General features: G+C 46.9%; 2 protein-coding genes across 2 annotated transcripts in view; one reads left to right on the top strand and one right to left on the bottom strand.

Annotated features, from left to right (window-relative positions):
- Positions 1-3,227: 3,227 nt before the first annotated feature.
- LOC142023820 (uncharacterized) lies at positions 3,228-18,873 on the bottom strand. Its single transcript, XM_075015162.1, has 3 exons — positions 18,361-18,873; positions 8,718-8,816; positions 3,228-3,900 (listed from the first exon to the last, which is right to left on the bottom strand). The coding sequence occupies exons 1-3, from the start codon at positions 18,823-18,825 to the stop codon at positions 3,811-3,813; spliced, it is 654 nt and encodes a 217-aa protein (XP_074871263.1). The 5' UTR covers positions 18,826-18,873; the 3' UTR covers positions 3,228-3,810.
- LOC142023819 (histo-blood group ABO system transferase-like) overlaps positions 10,265-19,876 on the top strand; it is a 36,587-nt gene continuing 26,975 nt past the window's right edge. Inside the window, exons 1-2 of the mRNA XM_075015161.1 lie at positions 10,265-10,380; positions 13,316-13,372. Of these exons, the coding sequence (XP_074871262.1) occupies positions 10,265-10,380; positions 13,316-13,372 (173 nt within the window). The remainder of the gene's footprint in view (positions 10,381-13,315; positions 13,373-19,876) is intronic.

Raw genomic sequence — 19,876 nt, 5'->3', positions numbered from 1 at the left:
GGGAGCTCTCTTTCGAAAGGCTAAAAATTAAACATCAGTGATTGAAATCTTGCCTTTCACAAGTGTGCAACTATACACCAAAAGACCACTCTGTTCTTTCGAAAGGGAGCAACCACATGGCTTTGTGCGCTCAGTCAAAAGAACAGAGTCGGAGACCTCGTGGACGGGGTTGCATGGCTGCCAAGCCCTTCCAGGGACCGTAGCTAGCTGCCTCCTTAAAGGGCCCCTCCCAAACACCCCTGCCCTGCGCAAGCTGAGGCCTGCAGAGCTACCTGAAGCCAAGCAGAGCCTGACATACAGCACAATGGAGGACGAGCACCTCCTCCCAGCTTTAAACGCTGAGATCGTTGATGCTGTGCTACGGTTACTGTGCACAGTTGTTACAGCCGCCCTCCTCCTCCTCCTCAGAAGCCATGAGCAGCCCCCAAAGCCTGGCTCCCACACCTGGGTGCTCTGGTGCCTCTGGAGCCACCCCAGCAGCTTGGACTGGTGGGAGTGACTGGTGCTGGGGCAATGGGATAATGCCAGATGGGTGGAGAACTTCCACGTGTTCACGGAGACCTTCCAGGAGCTCTTCCACTGGCTCACCCCTGCACTGAGGCACCAGGACACCACCATGTGGCCTGCTCCCGCCTTTGAGAAGTGGGTCGCAAATGCTATATGCAAACTGGCCATCCCAGACAGCTACAACTCTGGGGGGCATCAGTTCAGGGCTGTCCTCATGGAGGTAAGCCAGGCCTGGGGATGGGGTAGGGGGCTCCTGGGCACGAGAACTCTCAGTGCCAGGGGGCCAGGAGGAGGTGGGGTGCAGGGGCTGCTGGCTGGGAGGGGTTGGGAGTGCAGACAGGGGAAGTCCCCACCATGCACTCATAAGAGAGCACGTCCTGGGAAACGTGCGATTCTTCCAGTCCGGCATGGCTCCTGCACTCCACCCGGGAGCTGTGCGGCTCCTGCTGCTGCCCCGGCAACTGTGGCCCAGTGTGGTGCATGCTGCCTCAGAGCCTGCGGCTGGGTGCAGCTTTGGGGACCCACCTCAGGGCCTGGCACAGCCTTGGGGTGCAGTGCGGCACCTGCAGCTCAGCCTGGCCCAGGAGGCCTGGTGCTGCCCCGGAGGCCTTGTGCAACACCTTCATCCCTGGCTCCATCGGCGGCTCCGGTGAGTCATGTTGAATTACAGGGGTGGGGTGGGCTGGGATTGCCTGGTTTTGTGGGTTCCTGGCTCTGGGGGAGGGGGAGGGCATTCATTTAGAGCCGGGGGGGTCTGGGGTGCCTGGTTCTGGAGGTGCTTATGTTGTCGTTCCTGAACTATCTAAGAACACCCCAAAGTGGGGGTGTCAAGACTGATCCCCACTCTGACACTCCACATGCAAAAGGTGGGGGCCTGTAAGACACCTTAAAAATACCTTGCCTCACAAGGCTCTGCTTAAAAGGCTTCCCAAGGTCACAGATTCCCAAATTCTGGGAGGTAGCTGCCACCACCCAAGTGAGAAAACTGCCCTTAAAAACTCAGGAAGACACACTTGGGATGTCTCCTTGTGAGGTAACGCCAAGCCCTTAACCCTCCCTTAGGAGAGACGGGGGAAACTTAAAAACTGAAGCTGCAATCTGATAGCTGACCTATTGGTTTTAGGCATATATATACACAGACCCTGCTTCAGGACACAGGAATCAAATTATTGCCTTTAAGAATCAGGTGATTAACAAAAAATAAAGCATGTTTGGTTGGTAGGTGTTACAAAAGTACGTAACAAATAGGGTAGGTCACAGAGGATTACTTCCCTGGAATTCAGTTTAGAAGTTACAGTGTATGGGAGCAAGTATCAGAGAGGTAGCCGACTTAGTCTGTATCTTCAAAAACAAGAAGGCCTGGGGCATCTTACAGACTAACATATTTTGGAGCATAAGCTTTTGTGGGCAAAGACCCACTTTGTCAGATGCATGGGGAGGCAGGGTTTCAGAGGAGGACTTAAAGAGGGACTCTCAGTAAAGGGGAGGGCCAGAGCTGGCAAGGTCTATTCAGTCAGGGTGGATGTGGCCCATTATCAACAGTTAATGTGGAGTGGTGAACATCAAGAGAGGAGAAATTAAGTCAGTTCAGTCGAGGGGGGATGTGGCCCATTGTCAGTTGCTAATGTGGAGGTGTGAACATCAAGAGCAGAGAAACTGTTTTTGTAACGGGCTAACCATTACACATCTCCATACACACCTCCACATTAGCAACTGACAATGGGTCACATCCCCCCTGACTGAATTGACTTGATTTCTCCTGTCTTGATGGTCACAGCTCCACCTTAACTGCCTATAATGGGCCACATCCACGCTGACTGAACACATCTTGTCAGCTCTGGCCCTCCCCTTTACTGAAAGTCCCTCTTTAAATTCTCCTCTGAACACCCCCCACCCTGCCCACTCATGCATCTGACGAAGTGGGCTTTTGCCCACGAAAGCTTATGCTCCAAAATATCTGTTAGTTTATAAGGTACCACAGGACTTCTTCTTGGTTTTAAGTGTATGCGGGGGGTACATCAGCCAGCCTAGGAAGTCCCACACCAAACCCAAAATAACAAATAACTTGATTGCATCTAACTAAACGTTTCCTTTCTGCCTACATATTTGTATGCCCAGATTTTGTTGTGGCCTGAATATTTACTGGATTCATTTAGCTTGCCCAGAATTAAGCATTTCTGTCTTTCTGCTCTGGCCAGACGAAAGAAAGACAACCTCCCCTCCCCCTTGGCAGGTGTAGCCAACCAGGCTCAGGTTCCCCAGAGACGAGGCTGCACCCAGAAGGCGAGTGCTATATTTGGTTTATTGAAAGCGCGTGACACCCGCGACGGGAGCCCCGGAGACGCCGCAGTCACCAGTGGGGGAAAACCCGACGCGTCGGAGCTTCGCTCGGGGAGAGGCTCTGTAACAGGCCTCCTAACACTAGCTGATAAAGCTGAGCTCATTAACATAAGATTGCCTAAAATTGCCTATGCATTTCTTATCACTATCTCTTGTGGCCTACTGCCAGCGTAGCCTTGAAATCTTGGCAAGCAAGGCTTGTTCTGCAGCTGTTCCCGTGGCAGTTTGCAGCTTTCACCTTGCACAGACTGGTCTGCTTAGATTCTCCTGAGGATTCACAGAGGGGTCAATCTGCTCTCATGAGACCATTACAAACTCTTCTCGCACCCTACAGCAGGTAACTGCATCAATTCAGGAGATCCCACTCTCTTCACATTGGCTCACCTGGCTACTTGCCAATAGATAACCCACTCTCTCTGGGTTTAACCCTTTACAGACATTCATTCATGACAGGGGAAAAAGCACACAGGCACTTTTGTCCAGGGACAGAATTTGTCCGACCTGTTTCATGACCAGGGTTTGGCCATGTTGACCTTGTAACTTCTCCAGGCAAATGGATGGGAGTGGGTGTGGGCTAAGGGAGGCCCAGCGATTCTAAAGGACCCAGGACTCCTAGCCACTGCTACTAAGGCAGCAATGATGTCCAGAGCTAAGGCCCATCAATATTGCTACCAGAGCCACACATCTCAGAGTACCATGCTGCATCTTCTGGCTGTCTCTGAGGGTTGGGCAGGAGGGTGTGTGCTGCTCAGGCTGCCCCCGCCCCCTTCTGCCTGATGCTACATCCCTTCCAGAAGTGTGGTGCTGGGAGCCGCCACACACACCTTGCCTATGGGTCCAGCACTCCTGTTAGCCCCACTGAGCCTATCACAGAGATGTAACCCTGAAACACTAGGACTGTGCTGTTGCACATGCACAACCCAACAAGACACATTAACATCTGCCACAGAACATTCACAAAAATCAAACAAGAAATTTGGTGCCACCAACAGCCCTTGCTTCAGGTGACTTGACTCTTTGTTCATAGTTGCATACATGAATCCAGCTGGTATTCTGTCAAAAAGAAAAAAAGTCCATTATGATATTTTAGCAAAAGCCTGCTTTAGTGGTGTAATCTTCAGCAGTTTAAAACACTTCATTTTTTACCACTTTTGCTTTTTCTTTAAAATGCCGTTACATGAAGTGTTCAATGTTATTATCAATTAGAAAACCCACAAACTTCCAGATAAAGAATATGAAACAAAACATTCACATTTTTAGTGTGAATATTAATAATTTGCTTTACATAATAACAAAACTTTATTTTAAGGAAATTTTGAAAACTGTTTACTAAGCTTATCAGCTACGAGGAATGGATGACACGTCTCCCCTAATTACATGAATTTTATCACCATGCAACCCTAAAAAGTTCAGCATGATTCAGAGTTTTGAGTACAAATATCTCAGCCTGCCTAGTCCTGTGATAACCAGGGCAATATTTTATAACCTTTCATAAAGATAAAAAGGAAAATCAACTGAAACATTTAGAGTAAGTATTAAGTAAGACTTTCATTTTGACAATATCCTGTGTGTTTCTTTTGCTGTAGATAACATTTTTATAAGGAAAACTTCCTGGTTTAGATAGCAAAAAAGATGATAACTCGCGTGTCAAGGCCAGGGTAGAGGGCTCCCTCAGAGGGAGCTCAAACAAGCAGAAGGGCCTGCAGAGCACCAGCAGGACGGTTATAGGTAGCTGGGCAGGAGATGGCTCAGCCTAACTGGGGCCAGCTGACTCCATGAGTGTGCTAATAAGAGGCCTTTAACAACCCCTTCACAGAGGCAAGGGTGGGGAGAGTGTGAGAAGAGATAGGTAAGGAGACCAGAGTAGGGGGAGAGAGCAGGTTTGAGGGGAGCCAGCTGCAAGGATCAGGAACATCAGAAACCATAGAGGAAGAACAAAAAGGAGTCAAGTAGCACTTTAAAGACTAGCAAAATAGTTTATTAGGTGAGGAAGAGTGAGGAGCTTCAGCAGATCAAGAATGAGGACTTGCAACTGCTACAGCCTGGATAAAGTAGCAGTGGGAATTGTCTGGGGCAGTGGCTCAGGGAGGTGAGCTGCTGTGCTAAGAATCAGCTCTCCCCACTAGCAGCTGCATAGGGTGCCTGGGGTGAAACCTGGTATGAGTGGATGGGGGCTGGGTTCCCCCTGCACCCCAGTGAGGGCAACTGGGCCCTTATGTGGGACTAGTGGACTGAATAGAGGCCAGAGGCCCAAGAATAAGATTGACTTTGTCACACTTCCTTTTTGGGGGAAAGATATACAGATAGTTATGATGGGCTGCACCTGCTGTTAAAAATCTTTGTATTAAATAAAAAAAATAGAAGACACCTGTTCTGTCTTCAGTGCTTTCACGGGCTGCCTCACTGCTACAGAAATATGAGCACAGAGAGTGGCTTTATTGGCAAATTTGAGACATGCCAAATTTGTACCAGTATTGGGCTATTCAAGGCATTTTACTTTTAGCTGCCTTTTTGATCACTGACTCACAGTAGTGGTGCAAGTGATGTGCATTCAAACCCTGAGAGATGCACACTTGACTTGCATATATCTCTAGTTAATGCAATTTAGAGAGGCTGGGAACTGGCTCTAGGCTGCCAGTTGCCAGGAAACTGACCACTTGCCCTGACTCTTGGCTTCTGCCCCTGGCAGGAGCAGGGATACTAAGCAGTGATGTGCTGCTCAGTTTCCTGGCTCCCATCGGTGGAGGGGAGCCAGGAGTCAGGCTGCCACCTGGTTTCTGGCTCCTCAAACTTGCATGAAATTTGTTATGTGAGGTTACTCTGGATTGCAACCTTTGCCTAACTTGGGGGGGGGCCCTACTGGATTGACTTGCCATAGGGTGTGAAGCCTTTACTCAATTTCCTCAATTCCCACCCCACCACTGTAAAAAGGTACAAAATTCAATACGGATTCCAGCAGCAGGTGATATCATTGCATATGTGAAGGGTTTGATCACAAGGGTCCCCTTGACCCTGTCACCTGGTGAGCTGGTCATGCCACTTTGCCTGATTACCTGCCTTCTGGGGCATCACATCACCTTGTCACTTAGGGCCAGAAGCTGTGGTCTCCCTGAGCCAAGGCAGAGAGTTGGGTAACAGTCCCCCTCCCCATCACAGATGCTGAACCAATTCAGCTCTGTGGGGGGCGGGCCCTCAGGTGTAAGGCCAGCGATTGCACCCAGGAACACAGCCCCAAAGAGGACCAAACCACCCAAAAGTTCATGTTAGATTGTATAAAAGTGTTACGCAGAGAAAGTTCCTGTGTTCAGTCCCCTGTATCAAACAGATATACACAGTGATAGTGCCTCCCCAGGATCCCACATAATAACTATTAACTGTCAATCCCAGGGTAAATAAGTGTTCTTATGACCTATAAAATAGGCTATAAGTTAACTGCAAGTGAAAACAGATGCATCAAACTACAGTACCGAGCTAAAATAAAGAAATTAAATATTACTTAGAAAAGTTAGGTGTCTTCAATGTCTGATGAAATGTGTTTTAGAATACTGAAGGAGCTGATTGAGGGGCTATCTGAAACATTAGCGGTTATCTTTGAAAAGTCATGGAAGAGGGGAGAGGTTCCAGAAAACTGGAAAAAGGCAAACATAGCCCCACCTATAAAAAAAAAAAAAAGGAAAAAAGGACAACCCAGGAACCTGCAAACCAGTCAGCTTAACTTCTGTGCCAGCAAATATAATGGAGCAAATAATTAAGGAATTCATTTGCAAATGTCTGGAAGATAAGGTGATAAGTAATAGTCACCATGAATTTGTAAAGAACAAATCATATCAAATCAGTGGGATGGCTTTCTTTGGCCGTGTCTACACTAGCCAAAAACTTCAAAATGGCCATGCAAATGGCCATTTTGAAGTTTACTACTGAAGCGCTGAAATACATATTCAGCACCTCATTAGCATGCGCGCGGCCGCAGCACTTCGAAATTGACGCGGCTCACCACCGCGCAGCTCATCCAGACAGGGTTCATTTTCGAAAGGACCCCGGCTACTTCGAAGTCCCCTTATTCCTATGAGCAGATAGGAATAAGGGGACTTCAAAGTAGCCGGGGTCCTTTCGAAAAGGAACCCCGTCTGGACGAGCCACATCAATTTCGAAGTGCTGCAGCTGCCTGCATGCTAATAAGGCGCTGAATATGTATTTCAGCGCTTCATTAGTAAACTTTGTAATGGCCATTTGCATGGCCATTTCAAAGTTTTTGGCTAGTGTAGACATAGCGATAGGTTAACAACCTTATGGATAAGGGGGAAGTAGATGTATATGTAGACATTAGTAAAGCATGTGAAACCCTCTCACGTGACCTTATAAAATAACAGTGTAGAGGGGGTTACTATAAGGTTGCATAACTGGTTGGATAACCATGCCCAGTAGTTATCAGTGGTTCATAGTCATGCTGGAAATGCATAACAGGTGAGGTTCCTCGGGGTTCAGTTTTGGGACCAGTTCTGTTTAATATCTTCATCAATGATTTAGGTAATAGCATTGGCATAGGTTGATAAAGTTTGTGGATGATACCAATCTGGGAGGGGTTGCAGGTGTTTTGAAGAATAGGATTATAATTCAAAATGATCTGGACAAACTGGAGAAACGAATGAGATTTAATAAGGATAAATGCAAATTCCTCCACTGAGGAAGGAACACTCAGCTTTAATTGAGGATTATAGTATATCACAAGCTACATGTGAGTCAACAGTGTGACACAAGTGCAAAATAAAGCAAGCGTAATTCTGAGATGTGTGGTAAGCAAGACACAATAAATAATTCTTCCACTCTGCACTGATTAGGCCTCAACTGGAGTATTGTGTCCAGTCAGTGGGATCTAAAGCTGTTGTGGCCTTGGACAAAGTGGGGAGTCTCAGCTCCTCACCCTAGGAAGGGGCAGAGGCAGGGTGAAGGGCATTCAGCCCTGGTGCTGCCCGGCGCATGACACTGCCCCAAGCCCTCAGAAGTTCCTTACCGCCACTGCTGGTACTGTGGCAGCAGCAGTGGTATCCAGGAGCTCTAAGCCCCTTTGAAATGCTGGGCCCCTATTCAGTTGCCCCTTCCTTCCCCAGTGGCAGGCCTGTGTCCAGTTCTGGGCACCACATTTCAGGAAAGATGTGGACAAACTGAAGAAGGTCCGGAGAAGAGCAATAACAATGAGTAATGGTCTAGAAAACATGACCTCTGAGGGATGATTGAAAGACATGGATTTGTTTAGTTTAGAAAAAAGACTGTGAGGGGATATAACAACAGCTTTCAAATACCTAAAAGGTTCTTACAAATAGGATGGAGAAAAATTATTCTCCTTAACCTCTGATACTGTGACAAGAAGCAATGGGCTTAAATTTCAGCAAGGGAGGTTTAGATCAGACATTAAGGAAAAACTTCCTCTTAGCATGGTTAAGCACTGGAATAAAATGGAGGTTGTGTCATCTCCATCACTGGAGATATGCAAGAGCAGTTTAGACAAACATCCGTCAGGGATGATCTAGATGTGCTTGTTCCTGCCATGAGAGCAGGAGGCTGGAATATGATGACTTTCAAGATCCTGTTCAGTTCTCATGTTCTATGATTCTTGAAAACACGGCAGCTAAACTTTGTAAATTCTTACATTACCAGTTGTTCTCATAATCTCTTTCACAAGCTAGGCAGCCTCCTAGCTTGGACCCTGTTCTTCCCTGTATTTAGTCTTAGATGTTTTGAGCAGGCATCTTGGGTCATAAGTGGAGCATCTCTTCACATCTGGCAATTACCCCTGTTGTTTGGTTTTCCCACCTTCATATCCCTTTTGCCCAAAGGGCGAATTTTTTGTGTTCAGTTCAAGCTTTTCTTACCTTGAGCAGAAAAGTACACGAAGCAAAATGGGTTCCAGCATCAGGTGGCCTGGCCACATCTTTGTAGGACCAGCTGCAGTTTGGATTTACAGGAAAAAACTAAAACACATTTAAAGGTGATTGTCTTGAGCACTGGGCCATTATGTCTCAAAGGTGTTAATAGTGGCCCGCAATTAGGATATCTAGAATTGTAAGTAGATCCACACTTTGTGTTTCTAACGTCACATGCAGGAATGATACATGCACAGAAATATACACATTCAGCAGACCATAACTTTAAAAACGTTACTTGATGCATTTTGCCAAACCTTTTGTTTCTGAATTCTGCACATTAATATGCAAAAAGCATGTGAGGGGTGAGGCATGGCAACATTTCCCGGCAGGGACTCTGAGCCCCTCCTACTGTCTGGTTGATGAGAAAAACAAACCCATTTACAGATCATTGTCCTTAACAATGAACCATCAAATTTCTGAAATATGAGTAATGGCCCTCGCTTAGCATGTCTAGATTAGTAAAAAAAGTTTATGCTTCATAATTCTAACATAATACAGGAACACCAGACGCACACTAATAGAATATACCCATGGAGTAGATTATAATTTTTCAAATGATATCTTAGAAGAATTATTTTGCATATAGCATTTGCCAGCATATTTATATGCATATTTTCATAAAGCATAGGGAAGAGCCTGTCACACCTACCACTTAATCTATAGGAGAGTTCTCCCGGCTGACAGTATATCTCTTATTATAAGTGGAAGAGGATTTCTAGTACCATTCAGTAAAAGACAGTAGCAATACACACACACCAAGGCTTTTTGCACACTACAGAGCTCTAAGGCTATGCCTACACTGCAGGGTTGTCAGAAATAACTTATTTAGACTTTAACGTTGAAATAAGCTATTTCTGAAAAGGGTGTTCACGCTGCAAGAGCATTTTGAAATTGAGCATTCACAGTAGAGAGCCCAGTTTCCAAATAAGAGCAATGATGGGATGCCTCCCTGGAAAGCAACTTAGTCATCATTATCTCTGCTTAGTGCACACACTCAGTCAATTACAAAACTGAAAGTGGGTGGGGGGTCAGTGAATGTCGCTCATTTTGGTGGAGTTACTATTTGAAATTAAATGCCGTGTTACTCCAGAATAACAAATTTTGCAGTGTGGCTGCAGAGGTTTTGCCAGTGCGGACAAGCCCTTTGTTAAAAGCAAGGCAGCGCAAGTGTGGTTTGCCAGCACTTTTATTGACAAAACACTTGCACACACCAGGAGCCACATTTTCTTTATTGGCAGGAAAACACTCCCATTGACAAAGCACTCTTTACAGTAGTGCTGGTCCTGGCAAAGCTTGTGTTGTGCAAGGATGGGGTTAAGCACCAGTTTATGACAAAAGCTTTGTCACTCCATGGCCACATAGACAAAGCTTAAGCAATCTATTACAGTGCTGTACCTACCCATTTCAGGATTTTCAGCTTTAGCACACATCCTGACAAAAGGAACTGGGTCAGCAGTCAAAGGACACTGCTTGGAACAGTGTGTACTAATCTCATGTACCTCTTCTTTATTCCAGGGAAAGGAAGATGGGTCAAAGGCTGTTTTACAAAGCATAATTTATATGTCATGAGTTGCACCATTGTGCTGTGTTTCAGCCTTAGCTACTTTTGGTAAGTAGATTGCTTTGCTAAGCAAGAGTTTCCATCACTTCACTTCACTTCGAAGGTGTCTGTTGTCCAAGGCAGCATTTCCCAAATGCTGTTCCATGGAACCCTGAGGTTCTGTGAAGTGAAAATAAGGGTTTTGTGTGAAAATTCCTCTGTGGCTCCCTATCCTGCTGCCGCCGAAACAGTAGGACTGAATTTAATTGGTTTAATGGCTGGCAGGGTGGTGGGAGGGATCTGGCTGTTAAGCCAACTGAATTTAGTTCCATTATTCCAGTGGTAGCAGGGTAGGGAGCCACAAAGAGCCCCTTCTTCACCATGCCACCCGAGCAGCCACACCCCTCCGGTGGGCATTACTTGGTTCACCCATGCCAGCAGAACACTTCCACGCCAGCCTTCCTGTTGCTGGGCGCATGTGGCTGCCCTGCATAGGCTCCCCAGCCAGCACCACAGATGGGTTAGTTCAGGGGGCTGATTTGGGGTGAGGTAGGTTAAGTCTGGAGATGGGGGGCAGGTTTGAGGGTGTGAGGAGTTAAGCTTGGGGATGGTGGGGAGGGGGTTCACAGAATGAGGGGGTAAAGCCTGGAGATTGGGGGCGGGTTTGAGGGCCAAGGAGGGTAGAGGAGGCTTCCATGGCCAAATAAAACTGGGAAACACCGGTGTAAGGGCTTGTCTATACTTACCGGGAGAGCGACCTGTTCAGGGTTGATCTCCTGGAGTTCGATTTGATGCGTCAGGTAAAGTGTGAAATCGACCTCTCTGTGGGTCGGCAGTCGACCCCTGTACTCCTTGCTGTTACAAGGAGTAAGGGAGGTTGATGGGAGAAATGCTCCTATCAACCTCCCTCAGTGCAGACAGACCTTACAGTCAACTGCAGATACATCAATTCTAGCACTGCATTTTCGGTACCTAGAATTGCATATCTGCAGTCAACGTAAGGTCTAGTGTAGACCAAGCCTAAGTTACCGGTAAGCTAAACGGATCAGCCTATTTGCCACCACCCGGTGCTCAGAGAACGCGCTTGGAGATCTGCCACAGTTGCGGAAGGGGTGGTCTGAACCCAGCCATGTCCTGGACCTACCGCATCCAGCACATTCCATAAGCGCCAGCTCTGCCATGGGCCAGACCAGCCACATTCCTGGACCTGCTGTGGAGCCTGGATCTGCTGCAGTGCCCCTTCCCCAGACTGAACACAGCCCCAGCCCAGATGGGCTGGTGCTGGGGGCCAGGTGCCTATTCTGTGGTTATGAGAAGTGCCTCCCCTCCCTCCCCCAGCAGCTCATGTATTGGTATGGGGAGAGACACCTGCAGTAGCTCCAGAGCACATTCCTGCACTCCAGATCCCCTGCATGCCAACGCTCTCCCCCCCATCCTGTGCCCCTCATCCCCAGACCCACTCCAGAACCTGTAACTCTAGCCAAAGCTCCTACCCCACTGAATCCCAACCCTCTGCCTTAGCCCTGCACCCCTCATCCCTGGCCCCACACCAGAGCCCGCACGCCAACTCTCTGCCCCAGCCCTGAGCCTCCTCCCACACTCTGCATCGTTGGTCAATCTCTGCATCATGAATTTTGTTATGAGCACCAATAGGAAGGTGACATGTCACTCATCATCTCCATATTCGTGCATATAATAAAATTTATTCTGCACAGGAATGGGAAACGTTAAAGGGAACGCTGTATATAGTTACAGGATACTGTACCCAAATACACATGAATCTACAGAAATGTGCATCCATGGTGCAAATCCAGGTTCTTACAGGGGCAGCAGATTCCCCAGCGTTGTGTTTGTCTACCCAGGGAGACAAATGAGTAAGAGAACAAAGTCTACTGTCGAACCTGTGCAATACTAGTGTATCAACAGGGCTGTGACAGCATGACTAATGGCACCGTTTATCTCAGAGTGCATAAATCGTTATTAAAATCATTGCGTACCTACCTGTGATCATTGCCTGGTATTTGCCAATTCACACAGTGTATCTGCTGTTCTAAAAACTCAGTGAACAAGATGGATGCTTTCACAGCCAAAATTCGATCAGTTTGTCTCATGCTAATAGCTGAGTTCCTCCTGCCTCTGTGCTTTCACTGCAATAGAAACCAAGGAGGGAAAGTAACCACTCTGCTAGAGTGATGTTTCTGGACCTGGGCGTAAAAGCAGCAGAGTTCAGGCCTGGCTCTGGCTACTGACTGCCTAGAAGATGTGTAGCTTCTTTGACACAGGGAGGCTAGCCTTGTGGCTAGTGTCAAAGCTTAAGACCTATATCTTTATTTTAGCAATGCTTTTGACAGTGTGACATTCTCCTAAGCAAGGCAGGAAAATGTGGTCTAGAGAAAACACTTACAAGGTGAATACAGAACTGGGTAAAAGACTCACAGTAGAAAGCAATAAAAAACAAGCAACCCTGTAACATCTTAAAGACTAACAATTTTATGTTATTTATTAGGTAATGAGCTTTCATGGCTAGGGCCCTCTTCATCAGATGAAATCTAAATCCAAATCTGAGGAAGTGGGTCTTACCCATGAAACTCATTACCTAATTAATAAAATCGTTAGTGTTTAAGGTGCTACAGACTGCTTGGGCATTTTGGTGCAGCTACAGAGTAACACAGCTACTCCTCTGAGGCTAGAGATCAATAGTTTGCTGTCAAGCTGGAAGTGTATATCTAGTGGGGTCCCATAGCTGTCTGTTGTGGGTATGAGACACTTCAGTATTTTTATTAATGATTAGGATAATGGAGTAGAGAGAATGGTTATAAAATCAATGGATGACACCAACTTGGGCTAGTTTTTGTTTTGTTTTGTTGTGAGGAAAAATTGCTGGGTTTGTTTCTTTGTTGTATGGTTTGCATATTTAAAAATGTCTAGAGATTGGACTGGGTGATTTTTAGTGTAAAGTTTTTATAGTATTTAAATCTCCTTGACATTTGGATTTAATTTGCAGGAATATGTCCAATGGCACCTGGCAGAACACACCAGTCAAGATGTACAACACAATGAGGTAACTATTCCCTGTTGGACTTGCCTGGAGTTTGTTAACATTCGAAATCTCATTATTAGTGCTCCAGAAATTTATTCCACTTTCTTGTGATTCCTATCCACTTCTACTGTACCTTTGACTGACTTGGGGCTTGCTGCCATATTTCATAGAATCATACCATCATAGAATGCTAGAGCTGGAAGATACCTCACGAGGTCAAGTCCAGCCCCCTGCCGAAAGCAGGATGAACCACAACTAAATCATCCCAGCCAGGGCTTTATCAAGCCAAGACTTAAGAACCTTCTAAGGATGGAGATTCCACCACCTGTCTAGGTAACTCATTCCAGTGCTTCACCACTCCCAGTGAAATATTTTTTCCTAATATCCAACCTAGACCTCCCCCACTGTAACTTGAGACCATTGCTCCTTGTTCTGCCATCTGTCACTACTGAGAACAGCCTCTCTCCAGCCTCTTTGGAACCCCACTTCAGGAAACTGAAATTTCAAATGAAAACTCAATTTAAACTAGCAGTGACTCCTCAGAAGCAGGTGAATAGGAAGAGCATGGCTCTAGTGATGACCTTTATTGAAACAGATGCATTAAAGGAGAAGGTCCTCAACTGGTGTAAATCAGTGCACTCCACGGATTTAAGTAGATCTGTGCTTGCTTGAACAGTTGTCCTAGGATCTTTACCTCTTCCTTTAAACTGGTTCTGAAAGGCCCTTTCGTATGTCCACATTCTCTACCAACTTTTTAATGACACCAGCAGCCATAGATGAAAACAGTTGAGTTTTACCTATTGTCATACTGGTCCAGCAATGGGGCCATGAGGCAAGGTGGGAGGGAGGTCTCTGTTCTGTGGCTCTGGAAGAGGCAGGGTCAAGAGCAGAAGGGGCTGGACCTAGGGCAGCAGCCCTTAGCACTGCTTGGACCACAGTGCTGGCCCCAGCCAACTGTGCAGAGCAGCAGAGCATTTCAAAGGGGCTCTTATTTATCATGACGAGATGTTTCATCAGCCAAGATCCTGAAGAAAGATGAAGGTTTTATCTCTTCAGGTAGCTTTTGATGAATAACACCATAACCAATTATGTTTATTAGTTCCTTCTGAATTCTTGCTGAGGTATATTTGGCATTATGGTTTTTCAAACCAATGCTGAATATATGATCATGCAGAATAGGGTCATGTCTGGCTACCATTTGCAGTGCTGCTAAGAAGTTGCCACAATTGCCTGCTACATCCACAGCTGAGGTTGCTGAACATTTTAAAGTCTGTACATCTTCATGGTCTCCATACACTGCTGTACATTGTTTTCCACAGACAAGGAAAGCTTCAGACACAGATTGGATAATGTGTGTTTCAAGTTATGGGTTTTTGTTTTATATGATAATGTCTATCAGCGTTTTTTTTGGTCTTTGTTATAGCCTGTTTTAGGTGTTCTGCAGCAATCATCAAATTGTTATGCTGTTTTGTTTGCTGATGCTCTTTAGTCTCCTTATCAATTTTGTGCCAATTGAGAAAGGGAATATTGATAAATTGCCCACACTTGCTCCTTTGTTTGCTGGAACCATAACCACACAAGAAAGACAAGAGGCAGCATCTAGTAAAGGATAATGTGCCATCCACTTATAGGTTCTATCTACACTAGGAACTTAACTTCACAGTTAGGCACTCCATCAAATTAGCCAGCAGAGAGTTCACATGCATTTTCCTTTACTTTGAAGTAAGGGAGCCCAAATTTGAAATCCTTACTCCATTCCCAGGAATGGAGTAGTGCTCTACTTCAAAGTTTAGCTTCGAAGCAGGGTGTGTGTAGACACTCAACTTGGAAGTTATTTCTGTAGTGTAGGCACAGCTGTAGTCATGCAAATACCTTTACTTGAACTCGGGATTACATTTATGCAGAAACGTGGAAGGCAAACTGTAGTTCCTGGATGGAACGTACTGTTCGGTAAGCAGGTGGGATTTTTGAATAAGTGATTGAATTAACAACTTGGATTGTTATTTCTTCTTCTTTACTCATTGTAGCATTCAAAATAGTGTCAATTTCATCAACAGAAGGACTACCCGCTTCTGTATTCATCACTCTTTTCATCTCTGGTGAATGGCTTTCTTCATCTGCATGACATTCACTGGCTTCAGATCCTGACTCTACATGCTCTGATCGCCCACAGACTATGTCTGATTCTTGATTTTCGTCTGTAATCCTACGTGTCTCTGCAGTGACTTTCCTAGCATTTACAAAAGCATCTAACTTCACTTGGCTACAGCCTTTCATTTTCTTTGCTGCTGCTCCTTTCTTCCCATAGCAAAATTTAAAGTAGTTTTGAGTAAAACCTGGCACACTTGGAATATAAGGGACCCTTTTAATAAAGGAGTTTACTTTTAAATAATTTCCATTTAAATGAAAAATGGTCCCTTATTTTCCAATTAGAGTCCAGTGTGCAACCCCCATCCCAGCCCTCTGCCGTGATTCCTGTACCTCCCCTCACAATCCCAGCTTGCTGCCTTCAATGCTGCTCCCCCACCATACCCAAACCTCCTCCCCTGAGCCTAGCTGAGGGCTGGGAGGGAGTCCTGCCACACAGATTCTCAAGCACCAGCAGCTACAGCCCAGCTGGGAGTCAGAGGACACAGCACAAACACCCCATCCCCACTCCCACCTCACCAATGCCAGCACCCATGTACCCTCTATTTCCCCCATCTGCTTATGCTTCCCCACCCCCAAGCCCAGTGGATAGATGGTATGGCCCAAACACCTCTTCCAGATGATCTCACCACCACTTACTTCCTCCCTCCTGCTCATGTCCTCTCCCTCTTGGCTGAGACAGATGCGCTGCTCCAGCTGTTGCTGTAGCCAAGAGAGAAGTGCCCCTCCTGTAGCCAGGCAGATCCCTGTGGGTCTCACTAAGAAGCTGCTGCCGCACTGCTTGGAGGGAAACCTGCTGTTGGTGCAGTCCACATACCCCCTTGCTAGGCTTCAGTCAAAGGAAAATTTTCCCCTCAGTCCTCCCAATCCCCTCTTGGAGGGCAGCAAACTGAAGCCACCAGCATCCCTAATCCAGCCTGGGGAGGGCTTCTCACAGTGAGATCTGGGCCATAACTGCACACCCCTTGTGCACCCATGTTCTCCACTAACAGCGCCACCCCCTTCCAACAGCTGACTCCATACACAGCCAGTGCTGTTCAGGAGTCTCAAAGCTTCCCCCTCTTGCCCCTCCCTTTACGGTTGCTAGCAGCCAAAGGCATGCTGGGAAATGTAGTCTTTTCCCAGCTCAGTGCAAGGTTTCTAGGCGGGAAGCTGGCCAAAAACTACAGCTCCCAGGGTGCCTTGGATTCTTCCATCATGCCCTGCAGATTTTCCCCTGCACAGAACAGCAGGGAGGAAGGGAGAGAAACTGGACATCACGTTGTGGAGTTCTGCTTATTGCTTACTGACCTGATATACTTATAAGAATATTCCTATGAGATGCATCGTGAAACACATAATTGGAAAGGTTATAATCTACCGAATAAGATTATCCTGTTTGTATGCATGTATGGTTTTTGTAGCTCCAGTCAGGAATACTGAATTTTGTATCTGTAGTTGCATATTCGCTGATTTGTGTGACTCCCACCGATGCAGAGCAGTGATGTTCCATTAGCAAGAGACAATGGAGCTTAACCTTTCTGCAGATTGTGAGTTAGCCCATAAAGTATGAAGACAGGGACGTGCAGAGACGTGGTCATATCACCTGATGCTGTTTGGAATCTATGTTAAACTTTGTGCTTTTCCATGAGAAGCTGGGAGGAGGTCAAACTGACACAAAGAACTCCTGCATTATGCAAATCCTTATTAAGGGTGGGGGATGAGTCACTTCTTTCTGGCCACCCCATCCAAGATGATTCTTAGAAACAACTAAGAAGGAACTGGGCCCAGGCTGGAAGGACGTCTGATCTGTGAAGATCCAAGGTGGAATCTTTTGTTCCCTTCTGTTGAACATCTGAATGGTGTTAATCGTGAAATTTCTAGTAACTGCCTATTGCATTGCATGGTGTGTTTATAAACCAACAGCAAAACAACCAAATGCTAAGGGCTTGTCTTCACTTCCAGGAAGATCCACCCGGTCAGGGTTGAACTTCCAGAGTTCGATTTAGCACGTCTGATAAGGATACACAAAACTGATCTCTCGGGGGTTGGCAGGGATAGAGAATAAGATGGAAAATATCTTATTGCCCTGCTATAAAACCATGGTACACTCACATCTTGAATACTGTGTACAGCTACGGTCCCCTCATTGCAAAAAGTATATTTTGGCAATAGAAAATGTTCAGAAAAGGGCAGCTAAATGATTAGGGCATTAAAATGGGTCCCATATGAAGAGAAAGTAAAGAGATTAGGACTTTTCATCTTAGAAAAGAGGAGACTACGTGGGGATATGATAGATATATATAAAATCATGAGTGGTGTGGAGAAAGTGAATAAGGAAGAATTATTTACTTGTTCCCATAATTTAAGAACTAGGGAACACCACATGAAATTAATGGGCAGCAGGTTTAAAACAAATAAAACGAAGTTCTTCTTCGAGTGGTCCCCATGGGTGCTTGTAGGCGCCCAGGGCTATGGCAGTGCCCGTAGCTACGGACGGGACCGCAGCCACCCCGGCTGTCCTGGGAAGCCCAGCCCTCAGTTCAGTGTGGGGCAGCAGCCCAAGGTTTGTAGCACAAGCCCAGCCCTCAGTTCAGGGCGGGGCAGCAGCACAAGGGTTGAGGAACAAGCCCAGCGAGGGCTTACCCCGTCAGGGAGGGTGTAGGGGGTCGCAGGCCCACCCACACCACTGCGACCCGGCCCGTAGCTGTGCGGGTCACTTACACACGACCACAGAGGTGGGGATCCAGGCCGCAACACACCACCATGGGTTCTGGTGCAGCGTTCCCCGGGCCACTTCCTACCCCCACCTCCATTGGGGGAAGGTCCCAGTCCACCTGGTCAGGGGGTCCGGAGGGATCAGCCCCCTCCAAATCGTGTACCTTTGGGGGCTCCGGCCAGTCGGCCATCTCCATATCGTTGGGGTAGTTCGGTGGCGGTAGCACGGTGGGTCCGAGGCGATCCTGGGACTGGGGGCTGTAGGGGTCCACTGGAACTCCGGGGCAGGCTGCTCCTGGGGCCTCGTGGTTGCTAGCCCCCGCCTGTCTGGCTGGGCCTGGGGTTTCCTCCAAGGAGGGGGTCCTCCACTGGCGTGAGGGTCCTGGCAGATTTGGGAAGTCCGGGTAGGTCCCCTGGGGCATCCGGATCCATAGCTGTCCTGGCTGGTCTGGGCTGCTGGAGGCTTGCTCCTCCCGACTGGCCGGGCGGTGGCAGTGGGCTCTCTGCCCCGGCGTCCAGGAGCCCATGAAGGCGCTCCGTCCCAGCCTGGAGGCCCAGGCTTTAATGGGTCCCGAGCTCTGCCCTTGGCCGTTCTGGATGTAGGCCCCGCCCTCTGAGGGGCAGACCATTGGTGTTCTGGCTCCGGGCCCGCCCACCAGGGCCTCTGGGCAGCCTCCTCTGCCTCTGAGTCAGCGGGAGGCCACAGCGGCTCACTACAGTGCTCCACATTAGGTGTCGGGCTCGCCCCGGCACCACAGATCAGAGATTTCCAAGCTGTATGTTGTCGGCTCGTGCATGCGTAGGAGCGCGCTGGTCCTTCGCATGCTTTCAGTCACCTGTGCAATCTGGTTTGTGCCAGTTCCTCTCAACCGCCTGCGGCTGCAGACGGACTTCACTTCGGCTCCAGCATCTGAAAAAATAAAACCCTTTATTTGTTTCAATAGTTGCTAGTTTTTAAGAACTGTTCTTAGAAATCTTTTACTGTATATAGTTATAGTTTAAAACAAAGAAGAGAGAAAGAAGAGAGCAGGGGTGGGGGGAAGCTCTGCCAACAGAACTTCCTTATCTCCCCGCTTGTTAACACTTATCACTTATCTGCAGACTTTTTGTTGTTCTTAGTACCTGTTAAGTACACTTATTAAAGTTAAGCAATGTTAAGTTGTGGCTAGTGTCAAAGCTTAAGACCTATATCTTTATTTTAGCAATGCTTTTGACAGTGTGACATTCTCCTAAGCAAAGCAGGAAATGTGGTCTAGAGAAAACACTTACAAGGTGAATACAGAACTGGGTAAAAGACTCACAGTAGAAAGCAATAAAAAACAAGCAACCCTGTAACATCTTAAAGACTAACAATTTTATGTTATTTATTAGGTAATGAGCTTTCATGGCTAGGGCCCTCTTCATCAGATGAAATCTAAATCCAAATCTGAGGAAGTGGGTCTTACCCATGAAACTCATTACCTAATTAATAAAATCGTTAGTGTTTAAGGTGCTACAGACTGCTTGGGCATTTTGGTGCAGCTACAGAGTAACACAGCTACTCCTCTGAGGCTAGAGATCAATAGTTTGCTGTCAAGCTGGAAGTGTATATCTAGTGGGGTCCCATAGCTGTCTGTTGTGGGTATGAGACACTTCAGTATTTTTATTAATGATTAGGATAATGGAGTAGAGAGAATGGTT

The sequence above is a fragment of the Carettochelys insculpta genome, chromosome 21 (assembly GCF_033958435.1).
Source record: "Carettochelys insculpta isolate YL-2023 chromosome 21, ASM3395843v1, whole genome shotgun sequence".
Classification (NCBI taxonomy): Eukaryota; Metazoa; Chordata; order Testudines; family Carettochelyidae; genus Carettochelys; species Carettochelys insculpta.
Note: the sequence above shows the minus strand (reverse complement) of the source record. Positions and strands in the feature narration are given on the sequence as shown.

What these genes read in the sequence shown, in the direction of transcription:
- LOC142023820 (XM_075015162.1), bottom strand. Translation starts at nt 18,825, where the DNA reads ATGGTCTGCCCCTCAGAGGGCGGGGCCTACATCCAGAACGGCCAAGGG. An exon ending in ACTGGCCGGAGCCCCCAAAG is followed by an intron (nt 8,817 to 18,360) that starts GTACACGATTTG and finishes AATGTGTTTTAG; the next exon opens with TTTTTTCCTGTAAATCCAAA. An exon ending in CGTGTACTTTTCTGCTCAAG is followed by an intron (nt 3,901 to 8,717) that starts GTAAGAAAAGCT and finishes TCTTTTTGACAG; the next exon opens with AATACCAGCTGGATTCATGT.